We start from the raw sequence: 20,666 nt of genomic DNA on the forward strand, positions 1-20,666 counted from the left end.
TAGCTGTAGTAACTGTATGCTGACTCTTGATCAATCCCCCGTTGGACCAAAATTTATTACATCAGTTTTGTTAGTTTTTTCAGCCGAAGAATGTTATGGCACATCCATGTATTGATTTGTTCTATGTGTCTAGCCAATGCTCTAATATGTTTATGGTGGGTAGAGAAACAAAACTTTAAACAGTTTTGGGAATGATAAAGAAAGAGATTAATTAAAAGCAGAATATGGATATCCTGTTCTGAAGGATGGAGATGACAGAGGAGGAGAAGTTCACAGCTCTTGTAATTTAAAGGTATTGCTTATAAAAATGACCAAAAACAATATGATCATGATAAAATAAGGTTATATACACCAAGCGTCCATCCTGATAGTGTTTTAATGGCCCTTTTTCAGTCTAAATATAAACCAGCAAGGGTGCGATGAGCAGCTATAAACAGACGTGGCGCCATCTACAGGCAGTATTACTGAACTATCAAAGCCAGAGCCTAATACCAGAACATCACGGAGAAAGAAAATTCTCCTTCATAAACACAAACTGGGACACAGCATCAAGGTACATGTGCAGTGTCATACCTCCGTTGTCATTATAAATATACACAAAGGGCTTTATTTATTAACATATTGACCAAAAACAAAGCAAAAAAAACACCTAACATAATAACTAATACACCAACAGGACACAAAAATCTTTCAGAAAAACTTTGTATGCAACCAGAGTGTGTTAATGATGCAAAAATAATAAAAAAATGTCAAATAACGTGGCTATGCATCTTTAAGTGGAGAAAGAAAACAAGGATTAGACCGCACAATAAATGGAATCCTTCATTTATTAAGAGAAAACGGAAACAGCAATGAATTATTGAGTGTTTGTTTTTCTGTTACAGAAAAAGAAGAATGCTCTCAGGAAATCAAAAAACTCCAGAGAAAGATCATATTTCTTATATTATGATTAGGCCGGTTAGTAAACCATCTAAAACGGTTTCATTGGGAATTCTTCACAAGGTCTGGGAAGAAGAAGCTGGTTTACCTAAAGCCTGCAAGAAGTTGCCATCAAGCAGATTATAAAACCAGAGAGAGCAATCAAACCCAGGGAGTTATAGACTAATAGCTTTAACTTCACATGTATGTGTATAGATGGAGAGAATAAAAAATTAATGCTTGACCTACTTTATAGAGAAGGAAGGATATTTATCAAAACGTCAAGTGGTTAGAAATATTATGGACCCTGTTTAATGAATAAACATGAAATCAGAAAGGCAGAAATTAATAGGGAGAGCGTGGCTGATAGAATTCAATTGTTAAATGTTGGACAAATATTTGGGTGATCAATACAATTAAGAATAGGACAATGTTCTTGGGGGAATTCTTTTATTGAAAATGGTGTCCCCCAGGGAACTCTAGAGAGTTCACTGGATTTAAATTGTTTCTTATTATTATTGCCGATATTTGTAGAATACAATGGAGGTTTTCTTGATTTGAAAATAATAGGGTAATCGGGGAGAGGGGAAAACATGACAATGTCAGTGTTAAAAATATACAAGAAGCAAGCAATTAAATATAAATAATAATATATATATAATAAAATAGAAGATTGATCTTTTAGCTCAATCTTCTATTTTATTATAATCTTTTAAAAAAATTGTTAATATTTTCTGTAGATGAGAAAATATTTATAAGGCAAATGTTTTCTGAAAAAAGAAAGAATTCATTAGAATTGTTTGGCTGCACAGTAGACCAGATTATAAAGGCTTTTGAATTATCTGTCACACAGCTCTTCAATCAATTCTTCCACCTCTTTTACCTGCTGCTGATCTTACGCTGTCACCTCAGAAACATTCACCAAAGCCTCACAAGACAACGGAAACATTTCACATCCATGTGCATTACCCGTTATTCCCAGTACGTGCATGTTAAGATGATACGTATGAATGTGTTGCTGTTTGTGTGGATAGATCCAAAAATCCAAAATAACAGAAATGGTGTTAAATCAGATTTAGTCCATATAAAAAAAAAGGGGGGGAGAGACAGACAGACAGACATAGATTGTCCCTAAACTCACTCCATTCCAGTAGATGGCGGTAGTGCACCACAAGCGGTACTTGCCAACCGCCATTTAACAAAAGAAGGGCTTTTACGCATGCGCTGAAACGCTGCTGACATTTTCAAACTGGACGGCGGGTAGCAGAAGAAGTCTCCGGAGAAAAAAGAGGCAGCCGCAGCACTAATATCTTCTAGAGGAGAACCTGTTCGTGATAGTCGGTACCATGACGAGCACTCTGAAGGGAGTCACCCTGAAAGGAAGCGCGGAGCTGGTGGCCGATTTCTTCTGTAAGTATCGGCTTTAATTCCCCGCTTAGCAGCTGGTTGCTTTCTGTCTAGCCTCCACGCGTCACGCTGTGCTGCTGCTGCTGTGGGGCCTGACCTTATGTAGCTTTGTTTGTTCCACTCGACGTGAAGCTGGAGTCAAACTTCGGAACAGTTGGGTTTGGGCTCAGAGCTGGAAAGGAAACGTTGTTCGAGCAGAGGACGCCTTTAACAGTTTTACAGCAGCTTTCCTTCTCCGCCTGCACAGCGAGTGCTCCGCCCCCCTGGGCTACGCTGCTGGGGGAATCGACGGTATTAGGGGGAGGGGTTATGTTGTTTGAAATAATATAATGCCAACTTTATATAATTGTACTAGATTCATACTTTCCACTAACTATATTTACTGTTGCAAAGAGCGCCTCAAACGCCCAACCTGTCTGGATATTTGATTTGAGACTCGAATCATTCCAGAAAGTTAATATTGGTCCGTTCCATTTATTTCTTTTAGGCCAGGATGTGTGTTTGGTAACTTTGTCCTGTTGGAGCAACCAGCTGATTCCACCGTCCAGCTGGTGATTAAAGAAGGTTTCATGTTCTAAACCCTTTGTTCAGAGCAGAGGCACCAAGAGCAGTGAAGGGGTGGACCTGTTTCGGTTCAATCTGCATGTTATCTAAGCCATTACAAGGCCTTTGTTGGGCAGGACTATAACGCTACTCCAGACTTCCGGGAGAGGAAGCAAAACGTCTTCAAACCTCGGAAGAAAGTCCAGTTGGTGTTTTTTACTTTTTTGGAATGACCATGATGACTGAGAATCTTCACCAGCATATAGCTGCTGTAGGAAACTTGTCATTTCAGAAGAACTGCCATTTTATTCATGTTTTTAGGTTTTCAAGTAAAACATAACAAAACAAAAGCACATAGTTTCAATCCTAATTACAAGAAAAATCGATCTAAGCTTGACAATGTGTTTTTTGGAACAGGAGCGCCTTTAGGTATATAAGTTTCTGTGTGTTAGAATTTGCGTCTGTTTAGAATAAGGATGCAAGTTATTCATTATCCATCCATCTATCTTCTGACCCGCTTAATCCCTCAACGCTGGTGTCTATCTCCAGCGTTCACTGGGCGAGAGGCGGGGTACACCCTGGACATGTCACCAGTCTGTCGCAGGGCAACACAGAGACAAACAACCATTCTCACACACACTCACACCTAAGGAGAATTTAGAGAGAGCAATTAACCTAACTGTTAATTGCTGTTTTTGGACTGTGGGAGGAAGTCAGAGTACCCGGAGAGAACCCACGCAGGCACAGGGAGAACATGCAAACTCCATGCAGAAAGGCCAAGGTTGAATCTGAACCCTGAACCTTCTTGCTTCATGGCACCAGTGCTACCCACTGCACCACTGTGCAGCCAGTTATTCATTATAGCTAATTTAACGATTAATTTATCAATTAATTGTTAAACAATCAAGATAAATCAACTTTAAATTAGTTATTCATTATAGCCAATTTAAAGTGGATTTATCTTTATTGTTTAATGTTTAATTGGTAGTTAATTTTCTTAAAAACCTGAGTATCAAAAGGGTCTTTCCATATCATAAAGGGCTAGTTTTTTAACAGTAGGCTGAATCTAAAAACAGGCATATCACAACATTTAAAATTTTTATTGTAGCACATGTAATACATTGCTTAGACAATAAATTCTCTCGCATTATTAAACTTAGACACATATATAAGATATAACAAAACCGGAACATCGTAGGTTACTGAATCGAAGGAAATATGTGAAACACTAATTGTCACATCCCATCTTTACCTTCTGAGCACATCAGTTGGTTTTGGTTGAGAGGTTGACGCTGCTCCGCCATGCGGCACGGCTGAATTGGAGCAATTTTTAGCTGACAATTTAAAGGTAGTCGTCGATTTTTCCAGCAGTGTTAGTCACTTTTTGAGTAACTACGCAAGACTGTCTTACCTGCTTTCCTCCCCATGATAGTTCTTACTAGAGATGCATCGATCCAGATTTTTTGTTCAGATTCAGTCTGAAACCTGGGCTAAGCTTATGGGCCGATACCGATCTAATTCTACTATTGAATGAATAAACCGTGTACCATGCCATGTGACTGAAGTTATCAGGCTTGAAATAAACATTGTTTAAAGCGTTCTACGTGGTGCTTTTGGAGATATCCGATGCGGGTATCGGATCGGTGCATCTCTAGTTCTTACTGTTGACGTGATGAAAGGAAGAAACAGGAGCTAGAATAGAGCTACAATAGGGCTTGAAAGGGTGAGGTAACAACCGCATTGCATGGTGGGATACCGGGGTGTCGGTAAACCAGCTTCTGCTTGTTTACATAGCCTTCGTCCACAGGGTTCTTGCCGTCACTGGTTTTAAAAAGTTGAAAAGTTTTTTTAAGCGTTCTTTAACAGCGAGCATGCACCTCACTACAAATGTAATAGTCTACCAAATATGAGAATCATGCAGTCCTTTGGCAGTGTGATGTTGCACACGTTGCTCTTGTGGTGTATATTGTGCAGCTCTGGCTGAAGAAGCCAGAAATCCCTCTGAGCCAGCATTGGCCTGATCAGTGCATCTGCGGTGCCATTTAAAGAGCATGTTTACATGAGCCTCCTCTGATCTGAGCCACCATCTCTCCGCAGCGTTCGGCATCAACAGCATCCTGTACCAGCGGGGCATCTACCCTCCAGAGACGTTCACCAAAGCCTCACACTATGACATGAGCCTCCATATCACCACCGACGCCAAGCTGAAGAACTATCTGACCAACGTGGTGTCTCAGCTCAAAGGTACCTCTGCTCTTCTCCAGCTTAGAGGACTGGCCCAACAGACAGTTGCTGTGTTTGCAGAGCGTAGACCCGGTGGAAAGGCTGATGCATTTTCTCTGACATGTTAATGTAGGTTCCTGAGGTCATAATCAAATGTCTGGGGTGTGCTACCACCTCTGCACTTCCTCTTTGATGACTTTGTTCCTGCTCAGCCTTCAGCTGCAGGTTACCATGGAAACGTGGGTAGATGCTCATTCTCAGTAACCTGATGAGAGCCAGATGTCCCTGTTCCTCTCCGTATTCACACACCATAGTATAGTTTTGTCTGCCAGCAGGTGGCAGCACTTGATAAATGCTCTAAAAAAACGCATGGGGCCGTGCTGAGATGAGCAGATGAGGAACAAGCTCTCCTGGTTACGTTTAGTCTGGCTGTAGCTGAGTGGATGATCAGAGTAAAGTGTAAGGTTTGCTTTAAATGCTCATGTCCATAAAAGGCCTGCATGAAGGATGGACAGAACTAACACTGGTGTCAGGAAATGTTGCTGGAACCCCGGCATCAAGCTGTGTGAAAATGGTTTTTGTTTGCATTTCTAGGAAATTTGTCATTTATTAACTGTCAAAGGAACCCAGCTTCCTTCACAGAGTTAGTGACGCACCAATCAGTTGACCAGTTTTCTCCCAGGAGGGTTGGATTAGCAATCCACGTGTCAATCCCCATTTCATCCTTTAATGCATGAAATGGGGAAAAGGACATTTATCAAAGGGCATGTTCTTTAAAGCACCTTGGTTTGAGTTTAGTAAAAATCAGCCGAGGCATATACGGATGCTTTGATGCAAAAATGATCCATTTGTAATTTCCCCATTTTCTGAGTCCAAAGAACCTGCAGCACATTTTCTTTTTCTGGTTATTGGTTGTTGGACTGAACAGAAACTGTTTTTAAGTGCGGACACCAGTTTGATCCCTGCATCTGTATACAGTAGCTCTCCTTAGATGGATCTTATTGTCCACATCAGTGGAAATGAATCTTCAGCTCACAACCACATTACATCCCATCAGGTTTTAGGCAGCAGCGAATGAAGTTGAAATCATTTAGAAGGTGGAGTTGCAGCGTTTCATCGTCAACCTTTGTTCCTCAGAGTGGCTGTTCGAGTGCACGGTGCAGAAGCTGGTGTTGGTCATCACGTGTCTGGAAACCAACGAGGTGTTGGAGAGATGGCAGTTTGACATCGAGTGTGACAAGTCGGCCAAGGAGAGCAGGTCAGCTCCTTATTACTCTGTTTTCATTGACGCTCCAAGAATGTTCAGTTTAAAGCTGCAGTAGGGAGCTTTGTGAGCAAAGAGCAAGAGTGATTAACAACCAATCAGAACCAGACATTTCTCCTGGCTTTGATTGGTTGTTTCTGACTGTATTTCTGCAAATAAATACACCTTTAAATGGCAGAAGGAGCCATAGAAGCTTGATTTACTTCTTTTGTTTTCTTTACAGGTTATCTGTCTCATAGTTTACTGTCGGAACACAGTGATAGATTTAACAAATCTGTAAAATATGCGCACAAATGTAACGCATGTGAGGTGATCTTCCAGTCGCTCTTGTGGAAAGAAACATCAGATTTGACAAATGCTTTATTTATAGAATGAACATTACACAAAAATATTTGTAATGAAGTAAGAAAACCTTCTTGGTTGCGTTGAAACAATTACCAGGAACAAGACTGTAGCATACATGTGACTTCTGATCAGAGGAGGCAGAAAGAGCAAACGTGTTGCCACAAGAGGCAGGAAGAACCCCGACATGATCATTTAGAGGACAGTTGATCAATAAAGGATGTTTACGTGTGTCTGATTTAGTTGAGTTAACAGAGTTGTCATGTTACCCAGCGCTCCCAGGGAGAAATCCCTGAAGACCATTCAGGATGAGATCCGCTCTGTCATCAGACAGATAACCGCCACGGTCACCTTCCTCCCCCTGCTGGAGACGCCATGTGAGTTCCTTTCTTCTTCCTCTGTACGAGGAAGCTTTAACCAGCTCCCTGAGCCCGTTTGTTTCTGACCTCTGACCCTTCCACTGCAGGTGCTTTTGATCTCCTGGTCTACACTGACAAAGACCTGGTCGTTCCGGAAAAGTGGGAGGAGTCCGGCCCACAGATTATTGACCAGTCCGAGGAGGTGCGTCTGCGCTCCTTCACTACCTCCATCCACAAGGTGGACAGCATGGTGGCTTACAAGAGGACCAACTCAGTTTAACCCCCTGAACTTGCTCCTTAAAGTCAATTTTACTGTCCCCGGTTCACTTCACCAATGGACATAGGACTCGTTTCCCTTTCCTGACCCTCATTTTGTCTGAAAGCAAAGTGAAGCAATTCTGCTGTCCTTCCTGATGTAAATATTTCTCTTGAACTGTTTTCTCTCTGTTCTCCTCCTGTTTTATCAGATAGTGCTTTGTGTCCTACTTTTAAAAACTTACCAATTAAATGCATTTTGCTTGGCCCAGATTTGTTTCTGCGTTACTGGTTATGACCACAAGGTGGCAGTGCAACACAAGTAATGATGCAGTCTGCAGCCAATCTTTAGAGTTCTGAAGCCAAAATGGGGTCTAACCCTGGACTAGCTAGATGTTCCTAATTAAGTAGTCGGAGTAGGTGGTACTTTAGAAACGAGGTCCACAAACAGCATGAAAAATAAGCACTATTTATTCAGCTGTACTGTTTACTTGGCTCACAGTGTTCAGTGGTGTTGAAAGATGCAGATGTGAAACTCTTTAAGTGTGGTACCAGATCAGCTTATTACGTGTCAGCTTGTTTAGAAATCCACCTTAAATAAAAATGTCTCATACAAGAAATCGGGGTAAGAGATCCAGGAAGTAAAGAAAAACAAGTTTTTAGAAAGAGGCTTGGTCCTGGATCCTTTGCAACAAAACAACCACAGGTACAAAGAGTGAAGCTGCACTAAAAGGAGACCTAAGTTTTCAGTTGGAAAACCGCATAAACCAGCTAAACACCCAGAAGCATTGATTCATATAGAAAGGAGCTAGGTGGCATAACTGTTGGCACCCTGGGAGGAGCAATAATTTGCTGCTGGAAAATCATTTGCAAGTAAGTAAAGCTCATTAGACACTATTATTGACAAATGACAGTTTGTTGGTGTCACATTTAGAAATTGCTTGAGGTCAGATGTTTGCATCATGGAACTCCTTAAAATCTGGGAAAACATGTTGAAACTCCCACACAGCCGCAATCGTGCCTAATGAGATGCACACCTTCACCTACCTGACCACCTGACCTCGTGCAATTCCCAACTGTGACCCCTATGAGGCGCTTCGGTCACCACCTGTGAGGCTGCCACTTATTCCTTCTGGTGGCCTGTCTCACATTCCCAGCACGCTGGTGGAACCCTCCAGGCCCTTTAAAGCTGCTGGTCTGGTTTATGGCTCTGACGTGTTGAGGAAACTGTCATCGATGTAACGCACTGCTCATCAGTTGTTCCTTACAGAAGTTTAAGTAACGCACACATGGATTTTTGTTTTAGTAAAACTACATTTCCTACAAGAACAGAGTGCTCCTGATAAAATGATCACCTCACAATATAGAAACTCTTAATAAATATATAAAACAAAAATAAATACGTGACTGAGTGAAAAAGTATGAACCACTCAAACCCAAGTGCTGTGTGTGCTACAAACAAAGACATCTAACAAGCTTATAGTGACTCAGTTTAAAGTGTACCGTAAATACAGCATTTGATCCCATTGGGCGGGCGCTGTGTCTGACCACCTAACAGAGGCAAAGGCTGCAGGCGGAGACTTCAAGGTAAAAGCCACTCTAAAACATTGCTAATAACTGTTCTCTGTTACTGTTTCCTGTGGGTGGCAGAAAAACAGCGCAGACACCAGGAAGTCAAGCGTTGCCAACTAGAAAAAAAACATAATTTCAGAGGTGATGGACTCCTGTTTGCTGGAGGAGTTTAAATATGGAAGTTATCAAGATGGCTGGGACAATGGAAGAAAATCAGCCATGAAATCTAGGCGCCATGCTAACAGGCTAACGTTAACGTGTCCGTCACTTCCTCTATGCTAGCTGCTGGTGCAAGAACCAGGTGATGAGAAATAGTAATTGTGGGGTTAACATCCCGCAGTGTCCACGTGTTAATGGGTTTATCACAGAAAATAAAACCCTGATGAATCAGCATTGTTTTAGATCTCGGCCTAATTCAGGTAACATTCTCACGTATTAGTCTCTAGTGTTATACGAGGTATGCTGTCACAAGTGAAATCTGTTACATGTTCATCACTCTGTTGTACCCGAACATTAGCTTAACATTGTACGTGTTAGTTTACATTGTAATTGTGCGTTCCATTTGTACTTTGAAGTTGGAACTGAGAACCCTCTAAATTGCACTTAAGGTGTGTGTGCATGATTGCCTGTCCTGTGTGTCTCTGTTCCCCTGTGGTGGACTGGTAACCTGTCCAGGGGTCTCGCCCAAAGACCACTGGAGATGGGAGCCGCAGTATCCATGGCATTCTCAGGATCTCAGCTCCATCTTCCAAGGTGAATGAAACACATCAGAACATGCAGCTTTTGGACAGACAGCATGGCTGTTGTGCCGGGTTTGGGATATTTGCTTAGTGAGAACCTTATGACCTTTGAGACCTGATGGTGGCCTTCCCTTTTCAGAAAATGTTTAGGCCCCGATGTCCTCATGACATGGTCTTTGTATCATGATAATTTTATGAAGGTTTAGTGAGTCTGGGTTACAGGAGAATTTTTCCACAAGGCAAACTGTGGTTGGGATCACACCAGACCATTGGCCAGGCCTTTCTCGCAGTCCTCAGCCAAACGCTTCCAATGTTGCCGGTTTTTCTGACACCCTTCCAGCAGAGGGGAGCAGTGCTCTGACAAACCAGCCAAAGTCTGTGAAAACAACAAAGACAGTTCAGCAAGCAGAAAAGGATGGGATGCCTGCAAGTCATTCGGAGCGCTGGTTGGAAAAAGACACAAGCAATGGGCTCAGGTTACCTCATATAACTGAACGCAAATGGCATCAATAAAGGAAACCTGCATGCTGGGTATCTTATCTCTTTTCTCACGATTCATCAGGTCCTGAAGTAAAAGGTAATAAACAATACAAAGCAAACATCAGCCAAAAAAAAAGCTGCAGCTTCTTTATTTATATATAATTTCTTCATTGCATACATTCCAATACATTAGAATGCGCCTAATATGAAGCAAAACAGCTGGAGAGGTAAAGGCTACTTACGATAGGCTCAATGTTCAGTTCCCGACGCTCCTTGTCCCCCTGCTCAAAGAATTCAGTGGCCACCAGCTCTGCAATCTGCAGAGACACAATGTCAACACTTCAGTTCACACATCCAGAGTTCACAGAAAGGACGGACAGTAAACACAACTGTACTTTAAGGCAGTTTCCAGCATAAGAAGCTGGAAACCGCTGATCTGTCACATCTGGCTATTGGTGAAACTTCCATGAGACGGTCTTCCACATGGAAAACAGAACTCAACACCGTCAAACTTAAAAAACAACAACAGATACAAAGACTAAGAGCAGAAACAATAAGAGACCTGCCAACTGAGTACCGCTATGCTCAGTTCCAATCAGTACCACTCTGTGTAGGAGTACTGAAGCCACCTGCAGGGCTTGATTGGGTCGGTAATCAAGCCTCAGAGCAGCGGAGCTGCAGGAGGACTCTGCCAGAGAAAGGTCTTATAATAGCTGATAGAAACCAAGACCTGGGAGGTTTTCATTTACCTTTTTCAATTTTTCATGTCCACACCAGTTTGCAAATTTACTGCTAGATTCAAGTTTGGAGGATGTCCAACTTGTCTTTTTTCTCTTATTCTTAAATTAGCAAATCAGAACTTATCTGAAATTTAAGAATATTTTTCAGGAATTTAATAATCCACTGATCAGGAAGGATTCACATCAGATATTCAATTGCAAAATCAATCAATGCAAAAAAAAAAAACTAACAAAAAAAAAAAAACACCAGCACCAGTATGAGCAATTCTATAACTTCAGAAAGCATTTAATACGGTGTGGCATGGAGGCTTCTGCACACCCCCAGGAGCCACGACCCAAAGGAAGGACTAGTTCCTACAGGAGCATTTCAGTATCACAGTGACCTGGAAGAACCAGCTTAGGGAACTATTGTCCCTGTTAACCACTCAACTTGTTTGTGGACAGAACCATGCAGGAAAAACTGGGACCATAAGTTATGTCAAGGCCTGCACAGAACTTGGTACAAGAGCCAGAGTTTATGGATTGGGAGTGAGCAGAAACGGGTCCAAGGTCATGCTCAACAGCAGCATCAACACCAGAGCAAACATCACCACAAGCTGGGGGGTTCTGAAGATATTAGTCCAAACGTCCATCCATTGAAATTTGTGCTAGGTCAGGCTGCAGAGTTCACAGGTCCAGAAGGAAAACCCAAACATTCCTCTACCCAAGACTATTCAATTCTCTTTATTTATATTGGGTCCAGTTCAAGTCAGTCAGATCAAATCTTCCAGACAGATTATAGTTTTTAAACAAGTTCAGTTCATTATTCACGTTGGTTGAAATATTTTCTATGGGTCGACACGCTCCAGCTCATTCTGGGGGATCCCAAGGTGTTCCCAGCTCACAAGGGAGGTACAGTCCCTCCAACCATTGGGTCCCCACCCAGAGTCACGGGTCGGTCAAACCTTCAATGAAACAGGAAGCCTCCTGATCAGATCGCCACGGAACGATATACATAAATAAACTCCAGTGGATTGAAAAGATGCCTGAAGTATCTCCTTTAGATGTGGAGGAGCAGCAGCTGCACTCCCGGCTCGCCCCAGGATGACAGAGCTGCTCACCCTATCTGTAGGGGAGGATCTGAGCCGCTGTCTGACAGAAGCTCATTTCAGCTGCTTGTGTTTGAGTTCACCTTGTTTTCCGGATCACTTTTCCAAAGGTGCAAGTCTAAACAGACGAAATCCTGTAAACCTAGCGCTCTGAAAACATGATCAGCTTCAAATAACTAATCCCAGCAAGACATTTCCTTACCTTTGTAATATTAGTGCACAATTATAGCTGTCTTTACTATATCTGTTCTGTTGCAAGACTTATTTCAGGCCTAGTATTACAGATGGTGTCACATTGTTTTATACAGAAGAGCTTAAGGGCATCCTCATCCTTCCCCCACTGGGTTTCACAGTCAGGTTGAATTGTTTGTTATCCCAAAACCTTCTGCCTTCCTGTTTTGTTTGTGAGAAATGAGACATCTGCATCTTGGCAACCCTTCCAAAAGTTAACTGTTAGAACCTTCCCATACTGAGAAATGGTTCTCACATTTGGCCTTGGGTTGAATTTCAGACGAGTTCCACTACCGGTATCAGCGTTAGGGATTCACTCGGCAGTTCCCTGCTGGTAATTAACCAGTTGGCTCTTGCGGAAGCAGCGTCAGCGAACTTCAGTTTAGTTTTGGAGACATTCATAACCTGATTACATGTTTGTGTAAAGTTTTGTGTACCTTAGTTTAAGAGCTAAACAGGACATGCTAGTTTGAATAGCAGTGACTATGAATTGGTTGCACTGAATTTTCTTTAGGCATAGGAGACTAAAGGCGACTGTGCACAAAGTCTTGCCACAGATTTCTGTTTTTTTTTAAAAACAGTAACTGTATCATTTTTCCTCCACCTCACTATCAAGCAAGACATTAAACTGATCTATCACAACACATCTGTGGCTGTAACAGCACTATATTTTTCACATTTCTATGAATACCTTTGTAAGGCTCTGTAGGTCCTTTTAAAATTAAAAGGCAAGACAACAGGTTATTGGACACATTTTAACAAAGAGCTATTGCTCAGTACAGCTTTGATTATCTGTATCCAACCCCTTCTAGGTGTAAAACATTATCTATGTGTGGCATTCTGCTTTGTATTAGGGCTGTACAATAGTAAGAAAGCAGGCGGTACGTGATGTTGGTGAATGTCACGATGATGACATGACTTGTTGTAAATAAAGCGAGTTTCTTTCTGCTCTGGGTTTGTGGCAAACATGGAGTCCAGATAGCGAGTACTTTATCCAGCTACATGACCAAATATATTACTGGCAGAGAGAGCCTGAGTACGTGGTATTTCTATTATTAGCTCCTGTTTACTGCAGTCCAAGCAGCTCTTTGCAATATAGACATTGTGTGCAGCGAAGCTGTGCAACCCTAGTTTATCTTGGGATGCCAAAGAAGCTAATTAATGTGTCCAGCTGAATAAACTGTCAGTCTGTCTTTAGATTAACCTACATTTATGTCAAAAACAGTTTTCCTGAAGAAAATAAAGGTAGATGTCAGTTCTAGAAGATGCAACATGCTGTTTCCTACCAAGACCCATATGAGATGCCGTCCCGCGTGTCCATGTTGGAAATGGTTTGCATGTGTGTGCATGTTTATTCCTTAGAGATGTAATCTGAGGACGGGGCCACAGCTGTTTTTATTAATGAGCACTCAATTACGGACACACAAAGAACACGTGCGTGTGCTGAGCTCCCTCTGAGCCTGCCGTTCCTAATGAGGTGCGGTCTAACGAATGGCACCGGGGAGATGAAACAGCAGGGGCACAGCTCGGAGTGCGCGAGGACAACCCTGTCAGGGAGAGCGGGGAGCCTTCAGACATAAACAGAGTGTAAAACGAGGTAATCAGAGATGAAAGAGGCAAAAACAGGAAACGGCGCACACAGAACGCGTCGGTGCTGTCAGATGGGTTCTGTACGGCAGAGTAGAGAGCAGCCCAGCTGCACGCAGTCAGCAAGGGTTAGGGCTGCAGATGATTTACTGACATGTAGACTAAAAGTCCACCAATTGGATCACAGCAGCTACCAACGGTCTGTATGTACACAGCAGCTGTATGATTTCAAATTAAACACACAAACAGAAACACAGTATTGAGTATTTCTGTAATATCAATTAGTGACATGCCCAACTTTCCACAATAAACATTTCTTCACCACAGAGTAGCAAGTTCTGCTATCTAGCTTAATAAATATCGCACTGATGATGACGAGGGTTAACAAGTCAAGTGTCAGACAGTCCCTACAGAAACCAGCAGTTAGGACAATGTTAAGTGAGCAAAAGAAAAAGACAACACAAAAAGAGACAAAGATAAATTAGAATAGATATGTTAGTTTTTATCATTATTACCCTTTTTTGCACCGGCCAGGGCTTAGTGATGGCAGAGATGTCACATGCAGTCATCAGCATTGACCTGAAGGAGGAGAAGGGAACACAGAGATCAAATAATGTCTAAAGAAGCCACTCTTGGTACAAACACTACAGTACTTCTTCACATCCTTCAATAACCATGAGTAAAATGATGATGTGAACAGAACTTAAAGGATATTTGATGGTCTTACTTTCAAACACTGTTTATCAATATTTGAGAAAAAAGTACTTATTTGTGTATTTTAACAAAACAATTTTGTAATAAACATCCAAAGCTATTTAATTCAATAAGTACTAGATCGTTGTGATTTCAGGAAAATGATACATGGTTTACAAAGGTTTGCTTCGCCTGCTCTGCCCAAATAAGTCTGTTCTTTGTAGAACCTTCCTGCAATTACAAGTGTGACACTCAAATTGTCTGGAGAGCCTCTATAAACAGCAATTGTCAAGTCTTGCCACAGACCTACTGGATTTAGGTCTGGACTTTGCCTGGGCCATTCTAATTCATGAGTATGTTTTGATCTAAACTATACCATAGTAGCTCTGATTATATTTAGCGAAGGTGAACCTCCCCCCATTCTCAGGTCTCCTGCAGCCTCTAACAGGTTTTCTTGCAGAACTGTCCTGGATTTAGCTCCATCCATCTTCCCATCAACTCTGACCATCTTCCCTCTCCCAGCTGAATAAAAGCATCCCACAGCATGATGCTGCCACCACTATGTCTCACACTCCAAATGGTGATTTCACGGTGATATAAGGTGTTAGTTTGCTTAACGAATTGCGGGCCACAAAGTTCCCTTTCGGTCTGACCTATCAGAGCCACTTCTTCTACAAGTTTGCTGCACACCTAGGGTTTGTGGAAAACTGCAAACATGACTTGTTTGGCTTTCATTCTTCACTAAGTTTGTTTTTGCCATTTTTCCACAAAGGTCAGATTTCTGTAGGGCTCAACCAGTAGTTGTTCTGCAGACAGATCCTCGCACCTGAGCTATGATTTTCCTGCGACAGCATAATGATGCAGTACTTTGTGTTTTTCAAATAAAACTGTAATAAAATGTACTGAAGAATGTAGCTATTATGTGACAAGACGTAAAATATGTGAAGCACTGTGGCTGAACTGTGTCTCATAAATAAATGTTCTGCATTGCTAAAATCATACATTAAGTACAAGATGAAGGTGGTTATCTAGACTTGTAAGGGGGCAAAGAAATGTATCTTAAATTAACCACATTCTTAATGGCAGATATGCTGCAGATATCTTAATTACTCCTTTGAAATTCCACCTTTTGGTCCTGGTAGTGCTCACCTCAGAAGGTCTCTGTGATGGTCGTCCTCCCAAACAAACTGGTTGTTCTTGGTGAGCTCAAAGAACTCTTCTCGTCTTCTAATAATCCACACAGGCACACAGACAGGAAACAGGAAGTTAAAATCATGTATCAGGTGCCTTGTGAAATTAGCATTAGAACCAAAAGATGTTGGCATCCCTTTAAACACTATTTTTCCAAAGCTATTTGCTGGTCTGCCTTCACACACATATATGAACTTGAGTGATTTTAGATGGGCCTGTAATTTTGCAACACCAACTTGTCCAGATAGTTCTTTTTCAAAAGTAGTTTTGTAATTTCTATTTGTAAGGCCTAGAGGGAAATACCTGACAAAAGGGATGAGATTATTATTTCTGTCAAATCAGAAGCTATGACAGGCAGAATTTTCTTAAAGAACGCTGTGGTTTAAATACCATGTCGGCAGGGGAAGAGATTAATTAATGTACAATGTATTCTAAGCTGCCCTGTGACAGACTGGCGACCTGTCCAGGGTGTACCCCGCCTCTCATCCATTGAACGTTGGAGATAGGCACCAGCACCCCTCATGACTCCATGAGGGATAAGCGTGTCGGAAAATGGATGGATGGATGGATGGTATTCTAACCTTTTGCATTTAATTTGATAGAACTGTATAATTTTGTCCAAATTTGTTTTGAGTGGACACAACATTGCTACTGGACATGATAGAAGCACAGACTACCCCTTTAATTTTCAGAGTTTTCTCAGTAAGGAAGTTTGCAAATTAATTGCAGATCCAAGTAGAGGAGAGTTCAAATGCTAGATACGGGAGGGTTTGTTAATTCGTCGGTGGTGGCATTCAAGGTGCGAGCATTTTTAATGTTTCTGTTGATGATTTAAGAAAAGAAGGATTCCCTTACATTCTGCAGTTCTAAGTTATATCTGTAAATTCTCTTCATAGATGATAAACCTTAAATCTTGTTTAAGGTTTCAACAGACCTGTCCTTAAAAACTTGGTTGTTTAATGTCTCTGGCAAATTGAATCAATAGAAACGATGCTTTTAAAGATACCACAAAGGTGGTCTCAGTCATAGTGACCTTGGAAATGTTTAGATGATCAAAACTACAATTTGTCCCCATCTGAGCGTTGGCTATTTCCTAAGCTGGCTCAAATATTTTTTTTAAGTGCATCATTGTTCTTTTACCTCTCAGTTTTGGGGCTTGTCAACATGGAAATTGAAGTTTGCCACATTGACTAAACAGTTGTACTCAACATAAATCACAGAAGGTCATTGAAATCATTAAAAAACTTTACTTTTCATTTCAGGTGTCTGTAAATGTTCATAAACACAGTTCAAGCAGGGTCCTTTAGCTGGACAGCCAGAAAAATCTGGAATTGTTTCCTTTGGTACCCACTTCATGTACAGGGCGAGGTCTGTGGCCAGTATTGCCTTCTCAATCATCTTCAGTGTGGTCTTGTATTCTACCAAAGAGAGACCACTGAGGATCTGGTTTCCCTGGAAAGAGGAAAAAGTGTGAATGTAGGAATAGTAGCATATATACAGATAACAAACCCCCACTTTGTGCTCTGATACCGCTGACTGCACTTGTTACTCTAACTGTGGCAAACCATCAAGGCATTACCATGACAACAATAAACAGAACAACACCAGGAAAGATGAACCCAGGCTGTCCCTTCACTGTTTATATGCCTGGATGTTGACACATTATTCCATACCACTTCCGACCTGCATGCTTTTAGAGACGGAGCATTTGCATTAATCAGCGTGCACATGACAGTCTGCTAACAGGTCTGTCTCCTTACGTCTGCGTTAAAGTCTGGGAGCATTTGGGGCTGAGTGTTGCTGTGGAGTCACAAGTGCATTTAGAGTTTGTTCTGAGGCCATAAAGATAAGAGCAGGCTGTAAGTCAGTAGATTTTATGGCCCCATCAGATTGTTTGGTGGCAGCCTGCAGCTGCAGAATGAGCTGAATAGGTGTAATAAATAAGGCAAAGGGACGAAGGACACTGTAGCAGCATCGGCATGATGACAGGCACCAGCCCATCTTCTGCTCTTCTGTGGATATGTGATGCTGGATTTAATGTTGATGCTGGATTTAATGTTGAACAGTGAGGTGCTTAGACTATGATTACATTTTTATTTGACCAACACTACATTAAAGGGAAAGCTCAGATAACTCTCCAAGCATCCTCACTTTGATTAAAGGAGACATGTTTTTGTCAAGATCTCATCACTGAGGTCTGGTTTGATCACCTATGCCACACACCTGTTTAACTCCGCCCTGTTTTTCATTACAGCTCACCTGTTCCACCTGCTTAGAACAGTATATATTCACTTTCCAAACCAGACAGCATTGCCAGATTATTTTCAAGCCTTAGGTGCGATATTTTCCAGCGTTTATACTTTGTCTGATTTCCTGATCCCGACCAGTTCCGTCTATCGACCACTGAGCCTGCCTGTCCTCTTACATTCTGTCTGCTTGATTGTGTACCGTACCTTGGACCTGTGACCCGACCACGTTTTGGATTATCCTCTGGCACCTCTTCGGATTTCTGACAAACCGGCTCTGACCTTGGACCGCATCCCCGACACCGATTCCGGATTATCCTTTTTTGATCATCCTGCTACTGTTTCCCTCCACGTCTCCGACCATCCGACGACTGCCGACGCACCAGCGTCCGGGACACCCAGGGCGGCCACCGCCGCGCAGCGTAAACAGCCAGCCGGCTGGGATTTTACATCGGACTCCGGAGCAAGTCTGGACATTGAGCTGAGGTTAGTGACCGTCACGTTTCTGAACAATCATCTCCTGATAGACGTGGTCACTAACCTACTGTCTCTGTCCTTAGTTTTCCTGCCGCTGACGTTGGAGTTGATTGCCCCGTTTCAGTTAAATAAACTGTTTATCGGAACTTACTGTTTGTCTGGTTTGAACACTGATTCCATCTAGTTCCGATCCTAACATAATAATCTGGCCATAAAAGAAATGGAAAATAATCTGGCAATGCTGTCTGGTTTGGAAAGTGAATATATACTGTTCTAAGCAGGTGGAACAGGTGAGCTGTAATGAAAAACAGGGCGGAGTTAAACAGGTGTGTGGCATAGGTGATCAAACCAGACCTCAGTGATGAGATCTTGACAGTTTTCTAGTTAGAGCAAAGCTGAAATGGTCTTTGATATTCTGTTGACATGCTGAGTCTATTAAGTTGTTTTTAAATAGCCCTCATAACCGTGTCTGACTGAAGTCACTGTGTTTTATCTGGATTTTAAGTAATGCTCAAACACAAAGTTTTGCAGAACTGTAAAGTTAAGTACAGTAGACTTAGATTATAAAACAATAACCCAAGCTTTGAATCTTGTTCAGTACTGTTTAATCTGTTATCCAACAATAGAACGCACATGGACCAACTGCAAACCTACAGAGTCGAGGCCAGAGACCTAAACTGACAAGAGGGCCAATAGAGCATTAATCTGAGAAGTAGCAAAGAGGCTCATGGTAACCCCGGAGGAGCTGCAGGAAGGAAAAATCGTTTGAAGTGGCAACTATTAGTAGTGCACCTAACAAATCAGGCACTTATGGAGCAGTGTCAAACAGAAAGCTATTGTTAAAAGAAAACCATAAAAAAAGTTTGCCATGAGAAGGGAACACAGTAAAAATGTGAAATGAGAAGATCTGGTCAGAGAACACCTGGGGCCACCCGTACAAAGCGTGCAATCACACAAAAACCTTCTGCTGTAGTAGGTTGGGGGGAAACTGTATGAAGCCCCTGGCCAGCTACAATTGGTCTCTATTTGCCTGCTTCCTTAAGCAGCATAGCGGAGCCTCTCAACTTCCTCTGCGGAGGATCCGTCTGGAGTTCAGCGAACAGCCACATGAGTGCATCATGGCCTTTCCAACATCGGAACTTAAACCAGCCGACTGCCATAGAAACAGGATGTTTGTAATTTGTATCAGCTGTTGCAGGAGAAAAGCTGATCTGAAGTCACCCTTCAAACTATGCAGAGAACACAGCCAAGCCAGGAAGGCCACGCGGAGGTCCCTGTCTCCACAGCCCGAGCGCAGACCACTGGAGATCTGGGAAGGACCCTTTTGATCCCAGGCTGGGATTCACAGAGAAGCCGGCACAAACTGCTTTCAATATAGTGTTAATTTGGATAAACAGCATTCTATAGTGATGTTCTCTGGATGTTCATTTATTTATGTTAATAAATTCTTGAACATGAAGAGAAGTTGTCACTCCTTTATTCCATATGTCTGCAGAGTTTGCTGTTAGAAGAATGCCAGTGCTCGAATCACCCTATCAGCAATTGTCCTATTATCAGCTGTTTGGGCTGATATTACAATACCTATCAGATTGAGAGTTATTTATTAAACATTAAATAACTTAAAACCGTGTGTAATAGCACAACATGTGTAATTGAGAACTTGGCATGTACAAAAATTAACATTGCGTGAAACAGTGCAGTGATCCATGCAAATTGTTTACCTGCGGTGAAAATGCGCAGCAGCTTCTTCAATTGAAAATAAGAAAACACAAAGTGTTCACCTGAACAACAGCCTAAACAGCAACAATGACTCTGTCTACAGGAAGGGACAGAGGAGAGAGTACGTCCTGAGAAAGTTCAGGGCCCTCATAGTTTGCAGCAAGATGGTGCAGATTTTCTAGAAGTTGTGGAGAATGTCATCTCTTCTGCCAGCATCTACTGCGGTAGCAGCATCAGAGCAGTGACTTAAAAATTCTCAACAAGCTGATAAAGAAGGCTGGTTGTGCAGTGGAGACTGCACTGGAGCCCCTGGGAAATGACTGTTCAAAGAAGGTTTCTTCATAAAATGAAGAATAAAGACAACCCTGAGCATCCTCTTCGTCAAACTGTCATACGACAGATCGCCTTACAGCATTTCCAGAGAATTGTCTGACTGAAGGCAGACCACTACAGGAGACCCTTTCTGCCTACAGTCATCACCAACTACAACAACTCTTTGGAGAAACTTGGATAAATGAGTTATAACAACATTTAGTTTCCTTTTGGCATTAATGAATCTGTAGCATTTTCACACTTACTTTAAGTCACAAA

The 20,666-nt window shown here is 42.0% G+C and overlaps 2 protein-coding genes and 1 long non-coding RNA gene across 6 annotated transcripts in view; 2 read left to right on the forward strand and 1 right to left on the reverse strand.

Annotated features, from left to right (window-relative positions):
- Positions 1-109: 109 nt before the first annotated feature.
- On the forward strand, positions 110-1,927 carry LOC118565952. Its single transcript, XR_004932701.1, has 4 exons — positions 110-292; positions 394-553; positions 885-1,122; positions 1,772-1,927. It is a non-coding gene; the product is annotated as an uncharacterized LOC118565952 (long non-coding RNA).
- A 209-nt stretch (positions 1,928-2,136) lies between these two features.
- On the forward strand, positions 2,137-7,584 carry mad2l1 (MAD2 mitotic arrest deficient-like 1 (yeast)). The gene is made up of 5 exons (XM_012861469.3): positions 2,137-2,328; positions 4,966-5,112; positions 6,229-6,349; positions 6,971-7,074; positions 7,164-7,584. The coding sequence occupies exons 1-5, from the start codon at positions 2,265-2,267 to the stop codon at positions 7,334-7,336; spliced, it is 609 nt and encodes a 202-aa protein (XP_012716923.1). The 5' UTR covers positions 2,137-2,264; the 3' UTR covers positions 7,337-7,584.
- Positions 7,585-9,068: 1,484 nt separating this feature from the next.
- The window catches only part of pde5ab (phosphodiesterase 5A, cGMP-specific, b), a 121,669-nt gene continuing 110,071 nt past the window's right edge, over positions 9,069-20,666 (reverse strand). For 2 of the 4 annotated variants that reach the window (XM_012861467.3, XM_012861466.3), the window contains exons 17-22: positions 16,985-17,085; positions 15,592-15,669; positions 14,265-14,328; positions 10,346-10,420; positions 10,105-10,188; positions 9,069-9,999 (exon numbers count right to left, since the gene is read on the reverse strand). In XM_012861467.3, coding sequence (XP_012716921.2) covers positions 9,880-9,999; positions 10,105-10,188; positions 10,346-10,420; positions 14,265-14,328; positions 15,592-15,669; positions 16,985-17,085 — 522 coding nt within the window. In that variant the 3' untranslated portion in view covers positions 9,069-9,879. The remainder of the gene's footprint in view (positions 10,000-10,104; positions 10,189-10,345; positions 10,421-14,264; positions 14,329-15,591; positions 15,670-16,984; positions 17,086-20,666) is intronic. The other 2 variants (XM_036146183.1, XM_021315873.2) reach the window with 1 other exon arrangement.

The sequence above is a fragment of the Fundulus heteroclitus genome, chromosome 14 (genome assembly GCF_011125445.2).
Source record: "Fundulus heteroclitus isolate FHET01 chromosome 14, MU-UCD_Fhet_4.1, whole genome shotgun sequence".
Lineage (NCBI taxonomy): Eukaryota > Metazoa > Chordata > Actinopteri > Cyprinodontiformes > Fundulidae > Fundulus > Fundulus heteroclitus.